Source organism: Neophocaena asiaeorientalis, unplaced genomic scaffold (assembly GCF_003031525.2).
Source record: "Neophocaena asiaeorientalis asiaeorientalis breed wild unplaced genomic scaffold, Neophocaena_asiaeorientalis_V1.1 scaffold70, whole genome shotgun sequence".
Classification (NCBI taxonomy): domain Eukaryota; kingdom Metazoa; phylum Chordata; class Mammalia; order Artiodactyla; family Phocoenidae; genus Neophocaena; species Neophocaena asiaeorientalis.
In genome coordinates this window covers 11431569-11449480 of record NW_020175410.1, presented here as the reverse complement: position 1 = coordinate 11449480, position 17912 = coordinate 11431569, and the positions used below count along the sequence as shown (strand labels likewise).

The 17912-nt window shown below is 33.1% G+C and overlaps 1 protein-coding gene across 2 annotated transcripts in view; it reads left to right on the top strand.

The window, feature by feature from the left end:
* Window positions 1-17912, top strand: part of PPP1R9A (protein phosphatase 1 regulatory subunit 9A) — a 306866-nt gene that overhangs the window by 194075 nt on the left and 94879 nt on the right. For both annotated transcript variants that reach the window (XM_024767116.1, XM_024767115.1), the window contains exon 6: window positions 10301-10436. In XM_024767116.1, coding sequence (XP_024622884.1) covers window positions 10301-10436 — 136 coding nt within the window. The remainder of the gene's footprint in view (window positions 1-10300; window positions 10437-17912) is intronic.

Here is a 17912-nt window from a genome sequence, read left to right as displayed (position 1 = left end):
TAATGTCATTGGTGTATTTGAGATCTCTATTGAAATGCATTGAATATTGAAATGTTTTACTTCATTCACATCATTTTAATAAGAATTTTTGTCACCATTACAGCACAAGGGGAAATTGAGAGTTTCACTTTTTAACAGAGCCTTGGTTTTGTGGTTGGGTGTAATGGAGTGTCATACATAATGGAGGGCGGTGAGGGTATTATCATGTTCATGGAAATCATGAGTCATTGTGGATTTTGTACTTACATTACTCCTAAGACTATATCCCCTTTCCCTCAGATAAGAGGAGCAGCCACTCTAAAGTTGGGACCGTGGATAATAAAAGTTTACTCTCATATATATGAGAATAGTCAGCAACAAGTAGTGATAGGAAGAAGATTAAAGACAGTGGAGATTTCAGAAAACTACTTAAAGGGGACTTTGGCTTAATGAGATGTTTTCTGGTGTCACTATGTACAGATTAACATCCTCAAAAAATCCTTTTTAGTATTTTTGTGTGTAAACGTTTAAACCTGAGACATCAGAGCTAACTATTAAATAGAGATATGTCATTTCTTGAAAGGATGTAGCATTTTAGAAAATATATAGTCCTTGACATAGCATAAGTTAGGCAGTGTTTTTTAAATAATGCAACTACTTTTTTTTTTTACATTGAACTATAGTGTAGAAAAAAGTTCTTTATAATCAGAGTTGGGTTAGATACAAAATTCATTTCCGGGAACTAAGGCTTACAATTAGGTTTAAATATTTCAGATCTGTCTTTTAAAAGCAAACATTTTTAGATGAATTTAAAAAATTTTAAATGCTAAATATATAGTACATTAATCTAGATCCCAATATGGAAAGGAAAAATATGTAAGAGTCTTCAAGTATAAGAAAGAGGGAAAAGCCTGGTTGTGCAGAACTTCAGCCTCTGAATACAATCAGCAAATTTTAGTGAAGGGAGATGGATATACTTTTGCCACCATTGCTCAGTAAAATTAAGTTAAATATTTTAAAAGCTGTCAAGTTCACACCGTAAGATGTCATCAAATATAGAAAACAATGAGTTTTTACCAAAATGTTTAAAAGCACCATGTGATCTTGTGATCCAAGGCTGAAGTAAAATGATAATAGGTCTTGTGCATCTAGTTTTCTTTTTATTATTAAGGTTTTTTGTGTGCATATGATAAATATTTGTTTATAGAATATTTGAATGAAAGAATTGATTTTATAAGAACTAATAACTATATCCTGATTTAGCTTTTCCTTTTCTAGATTAGCTTAATCCCACATTTATAATTAAAAATTTTTGATGTCATAATAAGTGCCATTTTTGACTAATGTATCACTTTTATTGGAATAGCTTATATCGGAAAAACAGACACTCATAAATCATCATTTTTCAACATAACCTCTCACATCATTCTTTATGACTACAATTCAGCAAATTGTAAATGGGATTTTATACTTGTTTGTTTTTGTTTGACAGCTCACCAGAGAATTCAATAAACTAATCAAATGAATTCCATATAATCGCGTCATCTAAACTCCAAAGGACAGTACATGGACATTGCTTTGTCTTATAATCGATGAAAAGAAAAGGAAAAACTGATTTATCTGCCTTTGCCTATTTTATCTCAGCCTGAGGGGGAGAGGAGACAGTTCTTTGTAAAATAATTCATGTTGAAACGCATGATTGTTTCAAACACTAGAAACTAGCCATGCTGTAAAAACATAAACCCTAGTTATAGATTTTGTTTTTAATATTGCCATTATTTATAAATTGTAAGCTTAGAAAATACCTAAGTTTAATTTAAATGTACATTACGTTTTTTGGGGTTTTTTTTACTTCATTCTTTATAGCTAAAATACAAAAGATCACACTGTTCCTTACTGAAGCAAGGAAAAAAAAGAGAAAGTAACAAGAAAGGTATTTTTCTCTTGGATGTATTTCTGGTGTATCCGTGGGGAGGAAGGCGATCTCCGCGTCTTACTCTTCCGCCATCTTCAAGGTCCCCCCTCTCTTAAAGGAATTTTAAGTTTATAAACAGGATGATTTGACTACATGTGTTGTCATTTCAGCTGGGGATAATGTCTAAAATATAAATAATAATTGTGCATAAATGTCAGTTAATTTGGTCACATATATTTAGAGGGTCGGATTGTTGCTGGCTTTAATTGTTATATTTTTGATGATCTTTAAAATTCAATGTGGAGTGATTATATAATCCATACTTTCCTATTTCAAATGCAACTGAAATTAAGGTTTTTTAGAGCACATTTCAGTGCAAGTATTTTATCTTTTTCCTGTGGTTGACTCACAAAAACCTTCTCTCTTTCAAAACTAGTGAGAGCAAATAAATAATTTGGACAGTGTGTACATATAGTACTTTGAAATGCACTCAACCCTGTGTAGATATTAATATATTTTCTAGATAAAGGCAACAGTAAACATGTACTGATACTCTCTAGGCGCCAGGTACTTAGTTAAGCTTTTTATATGGATTATATATTTGTTTGTTATTGTTATTATATTTATGTTACAAATTTGGAAACTAAGAATTAGGAATTTTAATACATTCAAGGTCACAGAGCCAATAAGTCATGTTTATGTTTCAGTGGATTTGTTCTGTCAAAGCCATTTTTCTCTTTTACATACACTTTTAACTCCTAAATTATACTATCACAGTATGTCCATATTCTGAATCCATACTTGAAATAATAACCTTACTTTAAATTTTATATTTGCCACTCATTTCTATGTATGCTAGATTATACACATACAATAGGACACACTTATAATGACAGCTTAAAAATGGACCAAACATTTAGAATATATAGACAGGTAATTTGAATGTTACACATTTTCCAAATGGGAGATTTTATTAGTCTTATCTTAATAATAGTGCCTTAAAGTCCTTTCATGTCTGTACCACATTTTATTCTTCTGTCACTCCTTTAGACATATGGGGTGGGTACTAATTTTCACATGAGGAAAATAAGGCATAGAGAATAGTTCAGTTCCACTTCTGTGTGCTTTCCCTTTGGACCACACTTACCATCATGACATACTTTTATTGCAAATCTGTACTGTAAATTATACCAGATTATAAGGCTTTAAAGCATGTCTAACTAGAAGCTATAACGCTACCCAAATTTGCTGCCTGAATGAAGAGACATATGTAGTTCAATGTAAAACTTTCAAATAAATGCAGAGAGATCAGTGAACTGGAAGACAGAGTAGTGTAAATCACCCAAGCTGAGCAAAAAAAGAAAAAAGAATTTTAAAAATGAGGTTAGCCTAAGAGACCTCTGGGACAACATCAAGCATACTAATGTTCGCATTCTAGGGGCCCCAGAAGGAGAAGAGAGAGAGAAAGAGGCAGAGAATTTATTTGAAGAAATAATAGCTGAAAATATCCATAACCTGAGAAAGGAAACAGACATCCAGATCCAGGAAGTACAAAGAGTCCCAAACAAGATGAACCCAAAGAGATTCACACCAAGACACATTATAATTAGAAGGGCACAAATTAAAGATACAGAATCTTAAAAGCAGCAAGAGAAAACCAACTAGTTACTTACAAGGGAATTCCCATAAAACTGTTAGCTGACTTTTCAGCAAAAACGTTGCAGGCCAGAAGCTACTGGCACCATATATTCAAAGTGATGAAAGGAAAAAAATCTACAACTAAGAATACTCTACTCAGCAAGGCTATCATTTAGATTTGAAGGAGAGATAAAGAGTTTTATAGATAAGTAAAAGCTAAAAGATTTCAAACCACTAAATTGGCTTTACAAGAAAAGTTAAAAGGACTTCTCTAAGCAGAAGAAAGAAGACCACAACTAGAAACATTTAAATTACAAAAGAAAAGGTCTCGTTGGTAAAGGCAAACATATAGTAAAGGTAGTAGATCAGCCACTTATAAAGCTAGTAGGAGGGTTAAAAGACAAAAGTAAAACCATCAGTATCCACAATAACTAAGGGCTACAAAAACCAAAAAGATGTAAAATATGATAACAAAAAAGTTAAAAGTTAAATGATAACAAAAAAGTTGGGAGGAGTAAAAATGTGGGGTTGTTAGAATGCAGTCAAATTTAAGAGATCATCAACTTATAATAATCACATATATAGCTGTTATAGATAAACATCATGGTAACAACTAGCCAAAAACCTATAATAGATACATACATGCAAGAAAAGAGAAAGGAATCCAGACATAACACTGGAGACAGTCATCAAATCACAAGGAAAGAGAGCAAAAGAAGAAGAAACAAACAAAACTACAAAACCCCAAAACAGTAAACACAGTGGCAATAAGTACATACCTATCAATAATTACTTTAATGTAAATGGATTAAAATGCTCCAATCAAAATACATAAAGAGGCTGAATGGATTAAAAAACAAGAGCCATATGTATGCTGCCTAGGAGAGTCTCATTTCAGATCTAAAGACACACACAGACTGAAAATAAGAGGATGAAAAGAGGTATTCCATGCAAATGGAAACAGAAAGCTGGGGTAGCAATACTTCTATCAGACAAGATAGACTTTAAAACAAAGACTGCAGCAAGAGACAAAGAAGGACATCACATAATGATCAAGGGATCAATCCAACAAGAAGATTTAACAGTTGTAAATATGTGTACACCCAACATAGGAGCACCTAAATACATACAGCAAATATTAACAAACATAAAGGGAGAGATTGAGAGTAATACAATAATAGTAGGGGACTTTAGCACCCCACTTACATCAATAGGCAGATCATGAAGACAGAAAATCATTAAGGAAACACTGGTCTTAAATGACAGATTAGACCACATATATTATATATATATATATATATATATATATATATATATATACACACACACACACACACACACACACACACACACACACATTCCATCCAAAAGCAGCAAGATATACATTCTTTTCAAGTGCACATGAAACATTTTCTAGGACAGATCACTAGCTAGGCCACAAAACAAGTCTCATTAAATTTAAGAAGATTGGAATCATATCAAGTATCTTACCCTACCACAATGCTAAATAGACTAGAAGTCAACTACTAGAAACCAAAAAAACTTCAAAAAACACAAACACATGGAGGCAAAACAATATGCTACTAAACAACCGGTGGATCACTGAAGAAGTCAAAGAGGGAATTAAAAAATACCTGGAGACAAATGAAAATGGAAACATGATGATCCAGAATCTATGGAACACAGCAAAAGCAGTTCTAAGAGGAAGGTTTATGGTGATACAGCATTACCTCAGGAAACAGCAAAAATCTCAAACGAACAATCTAACCTTACACCTAAAGGAACTAGAAAAAGAGGGACAAACAAAACTCAAAATTAGTAGAATGAAAGAAATCATAAAGATCAGAGAAGAAGTAAATGAAATAGAGACAAAAAAAATAGAAAAGATCAATGAAACTAAGAGCTGGTTCTTTGAAAAGATAAACAAAATTGATAAACTTTAGCCAGACTCATCAAGAAAAAAGGAAAGCCCAAATAAATAAAGTCAGTAGTGAAAGAGAAGTTACAACTGACACCACTGAAATGCAAAGAATCACAGGAAATTACTACACAGTTTTACACCAATAGAAGACAACCTAGAAGAAATGAATAAATTCCTAGAAATGTACAACTCCCAAGATTGATTCAGGAAGAAATAGAAAAACTGATTACCAGTAATGAAATTGAATCAGTAATTTTAAAATGCCCCACAAAATAAAAGTCCAGGACCAAATGGCCTCACTAATGAATTCTACCAAACATTTAAAGAACAATTGACATCTGTCCCTCTCAAGCTACTTCAAATATTTGAAGGGAAAGGAATGCTTCCGAACTTGTTCTGAGGTCAGCATCATCCTGATACCAAAACCAGACAAAATTACCACACATAAAAAGAAAATCACAGGCCAATGTCACTGATGAACCTAGATGCAAAAATTCTCATCAAAATGTTAACAAACTGAATTCAACAATACATTAAAAGGATTATATCCCAGTGATGCAAGGATGGTTCAGTATCCACAAATCAATGTGATAACCACATTAACAAATTGAAAAATAAAAATTATATTATCTCAATAGATGTAGAAAAAGCTTTTAACAAAATTCAACATGCATTTATGATAAAAGCTCTCAACAACATGGGTATAGAGGGAACATACCTTGACATAATAAAGGCCATATATGACAAACCCACAGCCAACATCATACTCAATGGTGAAAAGTTGAAAGCATTTCCTCTAAGATCAGGATCAAGACAAGGATGCCCATTTTTGCCACTTTTATTCAATACGGTATTGGAAGTTCTAGCCACAGCAATCAGACAAGAAAAAGAAATAGAAGGAATCCATATTGGAAAAGAAGAATTAAAACTATCACTTTGCAGATGACCTGATACTATATATATAGAAAATCCTAAAGACACCACCGAAAAACTTAGAACTAATAAATGAATTCAGTAAAGTAGCAGATTACAAAATTAATATACAGAAATCTCCTGTAATTCTGTACAGACAACAAAATATCAGAAAGAGAAATTAAGAAAACAACCCAATTTACAATTATATCATAAAGAGTAAAGTATCTAGAAATAAACCTAACTAAGGAGGTAAAAGACTTTTACTCAGAAAACTATTAGACATGGATGGAAGATACTGAAGATGCAATTAAAAAATGGAAATATATTCCATGCTTATGGATTGGAAGAGTTAATATTGTTAAAATGCTCCTCAGGCAGTCTACAGATTCGGTGCAATCCCTATCAAAATACCAAAAGCATTTTTCACACAACTAGAGCAAATAATTCTAAAATTTGTTTGGAATCACAGAAGACCCCAAATAGCCAAAATAGCCTTGAGAAAGAACAAAGCTGGGGGTATCATGCTTCTGATTTCAAACTATACTACAAAGTTACAGTATTCAAAATAGTATGGTACTGGCACAAAAACAGACACATAAATCAATGGAACAGAATAGAGATCTCAGAAATAAAATGACACTTAAATAGTCAATCAAAGAAGGCAAGAATACAAAACGGGGAAAAGACAGTCTCTTCAATAAATGGTGTTGGGATAACTGGACAGCTACATGCAAAATAACCAAACTGGACTACTTTTTCACACTAGATTAAAGACTTTAATGTAAGACCTGAAACCATCAAACTCCTAGAAAAAAATATAGGCTGTATGCTCTTTGACGTCAGTCCTAGCAATACAATTTTTTGGGATACATCTTCTTAGGCAAGGGAAACAAAAGCAAAAATAAACAAATAGGACTACATTAAACTGAAAAGCTCTGCACAGTGAAGGAAGCTATCAACAAAATGAAAAGGCAGCCAACTGAATGGGAGAAGGTATTTGCAAAATGATAAGGGATTTATATCCAAAATATACAAAGAACTCATATAACTCAACATCAAAATAGCAAAGAACCCTATTTAAAAATGGCCAGGGGACCCGAATAGACATTTTTCCAAAGAAGACATTTGGCCACAGACACATGAAAAGATGCTCAATATCACTAATCATCAGGGAAATGCAAATCAAAATCACAATGAGATATCACCTCACACGTGTCAGAATGGCTATTATCAAAAGGACAACAAATAAGTGTTGGTGAGGATGTGGAGAAAAGGGAACCCTTGTGTGTTGTTGTTGGAATTGTAAATCAGTGCAGCCGCTATGGAAAGCAGTATGGAAGTTCCTCAAAAAATTAAAAACAGAACTGCAATATAATTTAGTAATTTTACTTCTGGGTATTTATTTGAAGAAAACAAAAACCCTTATTTGAAAAAATATATGCACTCAAATGTCCATTGCTGCATTATTTACAATAGCCAAGAAACAGAAGCAACTTAAGTGTCCAACATTAGGCAAAGGGATAAAGACAAAGTGATATATTTATACAATGGAATATTAGCCATAAAAAATGAAACCTTGCCATTTGTGACAACATAGATGTGTCTACAGGGTGTTATACTAAGTGAAATGTGTCAGAAAGGAAAGACAATACAGGAGCTCAAATTTGGAAGCTGAAAAGCAAAACAAAAACTTAAATTAAAACTGACTCAGATGTAGACAGCAAATGGGTTGTTGCCTGGAGGGAGGGGTGTGTGTGGGGAGTGAGCCAAATAGGTGAAAGTTTTAAGAGATACAAATCTCTAGCTGTATGATAAGTAAGTCAAGGTGTTGTAATATTACAGCATAAGGAATATGGTCAGTAATATTGTAATAATATGGGGACAGATGGTTACTTATTGTGGTGATCATTTCATAATGTGTACAAGTGTCAAATCATTATGAATACACCTGTAACTAACATAATATTGTATGTCAACTATATTTCAATAGAAATAAAGAAAAATAAATACAGAGATATACCATGTTCATGGATCAGACAATTCCATATTATTAAGATGTCAGTTCTCCACAATCTATAGATTCAAACCAATACCAAATTAAACATCAATGGGGTTTTTAAATGAAATTGGCAAGCTGGTTGTAAAAGTTATATAGCAATTTAGATAACTTAGAATAGTCAAAATAATTTTGAAAAAGATATACATAGTTGGATAACTCATAGCACCTAGTTTCAAGATTTACTATATAGTAATCAAGGCAGTGTGGTATTGGTACAAGGATAAATACATCAATGGAACAGATTGGAAAGTCCAAAAATCAGCACACAAGTACATGGTCAGTTGATTTGCAACAAATGTCCCTGAGTAATTCAAGTGGTGGTAATGAATAGTCTTTTTAAGAAATGGTATGGAAACAACTGGTTACTCATTTGGAAAATAATGAAACTCCCCCCTTACCAAGCATCATGCATGAAAATTAGTTTGAAAGATTTCGCATACCTAATAAAAAGTCAAAACTTTAACAAGAAAAATGGGAGAAAAATCTCAGCAATATTAAATCAGGAAAAGATTTCTTAGGTAGGAAACACAAGGCACAATCTTTTAAAAAGCGATAAATTGGACTTCCTTGAAAGACACAATTAAGAAGATGAAAAAGCAAGCCACAGATTGAGAGAAGGTAATAAATCAAACATATACATATATGATTTGTGTGCATGTATGTATCTGTGTATGTGTATGTATCTATAACATTTATAGATAAGGATATATATCCAGAATATATAAACAGTTATTACAACTCAATAATTAGTAATTTCCCAAAGGAAAATAACTCAGATGATAAATGAATACCCAAGCATAATTTCAACAGTCCTGTTTGAAACTACATAAAAATATTTCTAAAAAGACATTTAATTACTAACATCCAAGTATAAAAATTTTGACCTTTAGTGAATTTGTACAGAGAATGGTAGAGTATTTCATTTAAAATTGTAATTGAAAATAACAACATATTATAATCAGAGGAAATCATCAATTAAGCATAGAAGCAAGATTAAACAGTTACATCCAAAATAATGAAGTTAAGTAATATATGGAAACTATATCATGGAGACATATTATTTGTATTTTTAGAAAAATAGAACCATATATTAGTGTGAAAAGATGTTAAAAAGTGAATATTAATTTGTTGGGGAAGAACCATAGTATCAATGAGGGTGTATCATAAGTGACTAGCTGGCAATAAGTAAATGGCTTTCCTGGTTTTTTCTTTATACTTATAGGAATTAGTATCAACAGATATTTCCCCTTGACTCTTTATTTCTTGAGGCCACATCCTTCCTCACAGCATCTTTCTCCAAAAGAAATGAACTAATTTGCCACCTCTCCTTATTTTAGTTTTTCATTTTAAAAACAAAAACAAAAACTACATTTGTTTCCCCTTCTTTTTCTTATCTCCAGAGTTACAATTGCTTAGCAACAGGTCAGTACCTCTTTATTTATTTACTCACATAGGGTATGCCATACCTCAAAATATTTTTGAAGTAGTTTTTGCATTATAAAGAGGACATAATTATGAAAATGATTCTGAAGTTCAATGGTACAGTAAATTATGAGCTTGCTTTCATTTTGCAGGGCATCAAAAATGTGTAAAGTAGAATGGATTACATCTGTTTTGTCTTCTCCTAAAGTAATAATTTTTTATGATCCTTTACTTTTCCCATTTCTTTTCCTTTGGGCTGTGGCTGAAAAAATCACTTTAATTGCTCAGCTAACCTCTTCTTCTACCCAGGCATACCTTTCAAAAAATATAGGTAGTATTATTTTTTTGAGGTTTGATGTACCCTGATGAAATATGAAGCTTGGTTACTTTTCTTAGCATTCCTTTTTGCTGGAGAGTCTAACTATATCAGTTTTCTTTAACCTTCGTATAGATTTGTTATTGGGCGAGAAAAACCAGGACAAGTGAGTGAGGTTGCCCAGTTGATAAGCCAAACGCTGGAACAAGAAAGGCGCCAGAGAGAGCTGCTTGAACAGCACTATGCCCAGTATGATGCCGACGATGATGAGGTAAGTTGCATTTGCAAACGTTCTTTTTCCTTCATTTCTTCTTACTACATCCCTACTTGATAAACCTCTCTTTACCGTATAACAGTATGACAGGTCTTTGCAGTTTCTCAAGGAGAACGTGTCAACATTCAGCTCACAGAAAGGAAATATTACTTGCGTGTGTTATTAGCTTATCAGTCAAGTAATGGTATCATATTTACAGTATGAAGACTTCTGGATCAAATAAGTCCTCTTTTACCACAGTATTAAGATAAATTCACTGAAACAAAAAAGGGTAAGAATACCAAAATGTGAATAGTAGCTATCTTTTTGTTGGAATTAGGTGATTTTCTCTCTTTGGTTTATATTTTTTCAATTTTTTCTAAATTTTCTAAATCGGTAAACATTCTGAGTGAAAAGGCACATATATATACACAAACATACACAGAGAAGTACTGAAAATTGCCGAGTGTTTTCAGGTTTTTTCCCCCCCAGGAAGAGAAAGTTCTTTGGATCTGCTCACTATGATTTGTGCTAACATAATGCAGAACAAAGCTTTTCCACCAGCACATATTCTGTAGAGTAGATACATACTGGAATAATTTTGCATCCTGCTCTCTGCAGGAGATCAAGCAAATGAATAGAAGCTAACCCCCAAGTGAAACCTTCTCTATGGAACCCTTGTGTGTTGTAATATAATACAGATGCTGGTCTATTTCTAATGTAAATGCCAAATGTACATTGATAAAATGGGACAACATACTTTATTATAAACATGTTTAAACATGCATATGTTTCACATTGGCATGTCAAAGGATCCATCAACAATTTAGTTGCAGTATTTCATACCTCATAAACATAGTAAATATTCAGGTAAAACAAATACTCTTCTTCATACCAGCTGATATAAATAAGGATGGTGTAACTTCATATGTTCAACCTCTGCTCATCTGAATATATTCTTTTTCCAGAACTTTTCTTGGTTTCTAGCCAGGCCCTAGTGAAGACCAATAAAGAGACATTCAAATATTTTTCATGTATTTTTAGTCTGGAGTGTTCTAACCCAAATGTATCTTAATTTTTTATCTGTTTGTAGTATAGTGAGGATGTATTCTCTCTTTATTATAGTAGAAAATTTTAAGATGGTGCTTCAGTTAATTGTTAATCTAAGAGTAAACATTAGAAATTCTTCACTTGAGTGAATTAGTTTCTTAGAATTCTATTTAGTTGATTTAGTTTTTCACTTTCAGAATTCACTTTAAAGGGCAAGGTTTTTTTTGTTTTTGTACTATATTAAGATATTATATATGAAAATGTTATCTGGGATTTCGAAACTAAAAAAGGGATTGCCTCAAATATTTGCGCTTTCATCTTCCCTAGTTTTCAGTTTTGTGTTTTATCAGAGACACTGATTTGCTTTGGCTTCAAGCCTGAATTAGGATTGTAGAATCATTCTCGGCAGGTTTGGCTTTTACCTGCTCACTCTGTTAGAAAGAATTTGGATCTGAGGTTCAGGGGAGTACGGGTGACATCAAGTGGTGGAAGGTGAGGAAGCCAAATTTTTCAGTCTCTGTGGACCTCAGCTGTCTTTGCTTTAAAGTACAGGTATTGGGCTAAATCTCTAAATTCCTTCCAGTTTCTAATATTCCATGAGCCTGTGAAATGAAGCATCAGGTGTAGCAAGGACAGAGGGAAAATAAGATAGTTCTTTAATTGAGGCTTCCCAACTGAAATTTTTAGATCATTTACTACATACTTCCTCCAGTTATTTTGAGGAAATGATCACATTCATCCCCCAAGGTTTTCAACTTAAGCAGCTAAAGCTTTTTTTTAATATCAGATTTTCTCTAATTTAAAAATTTGACTAAATGCAAAAGGAATATTTATCATTCAACATTTATACTTAGGAGTACATCATATGGATTTTGTTTGTTTGTTTGCCTGTTTTTATAAGGAGAGCAGAGTTAGTTGATTGTCACCTGAGCAGATATTCTCAGGGGCAAGGAGGGTAAATAAATATTCAGTGCCAGGCACTAGGCCAGGTGCCTTTCCTACATGGTTTCATGTAATCTTTACAGCAAGCAGAAGAATCTATTTTTTTTTTTTTCTAAAAACGTAGTAATTGAGGCTTTTTCCAGTGGTATAGCTAGTAGTTGCCAGATTTAGGATGGGAACAGGATCTTCCTGGCTCCAAGGCCTGGACTCTTTGCAACACACTGCTAATTTTGAATGGAGTAGACTGATGGGTCTGTCTGTTTTGAGGCACACACAGAGTAACTGGGGAACAAGAGATGCTGGAAGGAAGATTCCTGTTTTGGCTTATGGAGTTTCTTGTAATACTTAGGTTCTGTAATTCTTTGTTCTATATTTCTAATAATAGGGGGATTGAAGACTTGCAGAATTATTTTACTATAGGTAAATACTTAATTCAGAAGTAGCCTATGAAGATAGGGCTTAAAGGGAAGAATAGCTAAGTATACAACTATTTTACAAAAAAAACAGAGTTTAGCTTTAGGTTAAACTTTTTCTTCTGTCTGTAAGTTGTAGAAATAGAAAGCAGGTGCTTGCTATTATGCTACTCCAAGTAACCTTCACTTTATTGAAAAGGTCAAGGAACCCTTTCCCATTGTTTCTCTCTCCTGTTCCTCTCTGAGGTACCTTTTTCCCTTTCTTGTGTGTTACACACTGCCTCACCAAAGCATGCCCAACTAAAACCATCTACCATTAATTTTCTGTGCATCGGAGAGATGAACACCCTGCAAATAGTAAAAATCTACTTTTGTGTACACATGTTAATTTATTTACTTGATGAAATTCATTTTTTACTAATTTTTTACTATCTGGTTACAATTTAACCAGATATTGTTAAATTGATTGACCTGAGTGTTATGTCCTTATTTTTTATTTATTCTCTCTCTGTGTTAATGAAAAGTAAGAGACATAATGGAAATGAGAAGAACCAATATTTGTTATCCAGTGAGTAAATGGTCCTTGAATAATTGATTTAATTTTATATGTAATTGAACAATTTATTGATTTACATATCTTTGTTAACCCTGAGTTGTGTAATCAATCACTTGGTTTCTTGTTTTTCTTCTCATTTATAGAATCATCCTATGATTTCAAAGTTAGAATCGTTTTTATTTGATAATATCCCCTGTGACATTCCCTGGGCCAGCCAGGAAAACCTCTAATTAAATGCAGAACAGCCATGTTCATCCAACTAATTTCCAGAGCCAGCACTTAGATCAGCTTTGTCTGCTGAAGAATAGATAGCTCTGGTTTTGGTCAAATAATCCAAGGTTGATTCTAACTTGGAACCTGTCACATTGACAGAGGGGAGTTGCTTGCTTGAACTGCCTACAGGGAAAACATGTGAGAAATATATCCTGAAATTGTAAAAGTTCAGTGGGCATCTTATCAGAACCATATTTAGGATTAAGAATACCTTACTATGTATTGTGTGTGCTTACATATATCTGTTTTAATGTTTTAAGAAATTATAAATCATACTCCAGTAGAATTTAAAATATATAGATAATTCCCAAACTTCATTTAAATTTCTGAATTTTCTGGGGTTTTTTCCTTCAAATATTTAAACTAGAATAGAGTTTAAAATAAGCAAACACCAAGTTCAGTTAGAATTGCATTCCTGTTTCTGTTCATTCTCTGTTAAACATTATGATTTTTAAAAAAAGTTAAAATAGCTCTGCCTAAAGGCTGAAAAATAAAAGGGAGGATCCTATAAAGAAGAGGGAGGTATAAATCTGAACCACTGAAAAATTTTAAACGTAGATCTGAATATATCTGTGATTGGGTGATTGTACTTCTGGATTTATAGAATTATTGTTCATTTCTTTTTCTTTCTTTCTTTCCTTTTTTTTTTTTTTTTAAACAATCTGAAAGGTAACCATGGAGGATTTCAGTAAACCCCTCAGACAGTCAGCACTATCCCACGAAATTCTGGGGGTATGGTAAATTTTTCAACTAGATTTTATTTTCAATAACAAGTTTAATTTCCATTCATACGCCACAGTTACGAATGTTTACCTTTTAATGGTGAGGTGACGTAATTCTGGTATATGTTTTGTGTAGCGTAGGTCATGTATGTATATTTTGGGTATCTGTTTCTATCAAAGAGCAATATGCAATGTGAAACACTGTGGGCTCAGACTGGAAATGAAGTATGAACTGGTACTGTACCACTTTTTTAAATTAGAAAGTATATAATGGTCATTCACATTAAAATGAATTATTTTACATACACTTTTTAAATTATATGATTATTTTGGTCTTGCTTCTTTAAATATAATATTTATTACACTTTAAAGTCTTAGAGTATATATGGCATTTCAAAGCTGCTTTGTGTAGTAGTTCAAAGCAAGATTAATCATCACTCCAGAAACCAAGCCTCCTTCTCTTAAAATATAACTTAATCTTTTTTTCGTAATTTGTTTTTATTACTAGAAATTATTAACAACTGTATCATGACAACATTATTTTTTTAGAATCTTTTAAAGTATTAAATACCATTTAGAGCAACTGCCTACATGGATATGCATTTTTATTGCTTGTGTTAATATGTAATAATTAGAGGCAGAAATACAATGGAAGCTATGGATTGCATGTGTTAAAGGTTTACAACAATGTAATTTTTATGTGAAAAGCATTAAAGGGATAACATTAAACTTGACTCATGCTGTTTGCTGTCCCTGTCTGGAAGCAGCTGGTGTCGTGTGAACAAGAGACTGCAGTTATTATGGATGGCCTTTTAGTAATGTGAACTGGCTTTATGCTGTGTGTATAGGGCTAAGGAACTAAGCGTTAGGGGTATTAGTTCTTGAAAGTTCATGTTACAGCAAGCACTGGAACTTCAGTGTTTTTTCTCTCATTAGGCTATTCTCTCTAGTGGGGGAAAAAGCCTTTTTTAATTTTTGTTGTCAACCATTCTAGAACACTGTGGCTGAATTGCAAGGAGTGTCTGGCAACTGCAATAACAATAACAACTATTTCCTTAAGGTTTGTTTTTTGGTGGAAAATAATGCTTATCTGTACCTTCCTGCTTTCATGTGTGAAGTTAAATATTCTATGTGTCTTATTAACTAGCTCTGTGCTTGGAAGAACTTCTCTAGAGCCATGTGTTTTGTATGTTGAATAATAGTTTGAAAATAACCAATTGAAAAATAATTAACTCTGAAACATAGCACGTACTTTAGGCACAGTTTCTGCAATTTGGGCTCACTTCCTAATATTTAACCATGGGTGTTTTAAACTCCTAACATTTTAAATATTTTGTGATTTATATTAAAGGGAAGAAAAAGATATCCAACAACAGAGCTGTATGATGTTCATAAAATATAACATACACGGTGACTTATATTGTCTTTAAATCCAGTGATTATTTTTTTAGAAAAGGATCGTTTGATACAAAGTTCTTAATTTTTCAAAAAACTAAATGTATATATATTTAAATTATAATAGTACTTGTTTGCACAGTTTATATGGTAGGCATACTAAAATGTGTAAAAAGATTTTACACTTTAAATCATAAACTAATTCTCACTATCTTTAGCTGCCAGTAACAGTGACAGAATAACTTAGAAATGGAAAGTCAGGTATATTTAAAAGGGAGATTGCTTTATGGTGATTAGATGAGCCAGAAGAATAGAAGAAGTACAAAACAAGAAAAACAGCTTGTTTACAGACTCCAGTTTGACTGGACCTTTAAAATTATTTAATTTAATTATGTCCTTTGGTTTGTGATCCCCAAATCTATAGTAGTGGTCATTGTAATTGAAACCCAGAATCATAAGGTGCTTGGAAGACACTCAGTTAAAGACTGTATCCATTCTTGGTCTTACCTAAGCAGTGTACACATGCATGTGTGCACATGCACATATACACCCACATAAATGCACTATCCCCAGGAGGCGGACATCTTCCTCTACTTGAAAGGTCCTCTCTAGAAATATTCTTTGTGTATAGAAATATTATTATTTATAACAGGGAGCAGAGACAGGAAGATGTGCATTGTAAAGGGAAATTAGAAGTTAGAATAGAAACCTTTGCCTAAATAATGCCATCTGTTTGTAGCTCATTTTTTTAGTTTTATTTTGTTTATCATAATTCAAGTGATTTGAATATGTTTTCTTACTTTCTTTCCAACTACCACATTGTCATATTAATTCATGAGCCAAATATGAAATATCAGATACACTTTATCGAGTACTTCTAAGCCATTAAATTCCTCTGAGATTATAGACTTTGTACTTTCTAGAAACCATGCTAGAACAATTCAGTGATGAACCACAGAGTTTGCAGTGTTACAGAAATGTCACAGAAACAAACACAAATGACAGCATTTTTTCCAACTTTAAAAGCATTTATAAATTGAATATAATTTTTTACCAAAAAGCTCTAAAATGCTAAAATGCATAGTGAGAGATGGGCCTTATTAGCTTAGGAAACTGACTAACTTTCCAGTGGGCCATAAGGATCCTGTGGTTTCCCATGCCTTTGCTCCTCCTGTTTTCTTTACCTTGAATGTCATTCCATACAGTCTTTGTTGCTCTTTTGTGCCCACTAATCCTGTTCACCGTTCAGGTCTCTGTTTATATTTCATCTGTCTCCTCCAAAAAGCTTTCCTGGGTTCTCTCAGCTGGGCTGAGGGCCCTTTCTTAATTGAGTCAGTAGCACCTTGTGTATCGCTCTCTATCATTTTTTACCCATAAGCTTGTAATGTCTTCAATGACAGGTCTCGATCTGCATCGGCAGGTGGACTCTTAACCACTGTGCCACCAGGGAAGCCCAGCTGGTTGATTTTTAATACATACAGTGGTGAGCACAGCACTGGGCAGATTAGAGGAAGCCAAGAAATTGAACTGACTTAATCACCCAAAGGATATTAAGATGAAAAGTGGAGAGTAGAGTTAAATGAGGAGAATGAAATTTAGTTAGGAACATAATCTGAAATAGTGAAGGAAGAATGGCATACAATACAGAGATAAAAGAAATGTCAAACCTAGTTAGACTAGAGAGTGAAGATAGGGAAAGGGCTGAAGGAATAAGCTGTACTTGTCTTTGGCACTTTGGGGTTTAGCAACGTTCTGTGGGCTTTTGCTACCACATTTTAATTGTTTTGAGAGACCATGAATTTACAAGAAGACCCGATTTCTGTCACACTGCACCAAAATCTTCTGCATGTAAAACCAAAAAAATAAATATGCTTATTTCATTCCTTGAAAACCTTTAGGACCTTAGAAATGGCAACCTGGTGACTCACATTGACATGACTTTTTAGTCATAAATGAATAAACATGTAGTAGAAATAGAATAGTTGAAATGTCCTAAATGATGCCAAGATCAATACTGCATAGATAACCATCTTCTCCTGCCCATTGTATTAACTTAGAAATAGGCTTCAATCATAGAAATACATTTTCATCAGCAGGAAAAACTAAATGGTGACCTGACCAAGGACTGACGTCCTAAAGATGC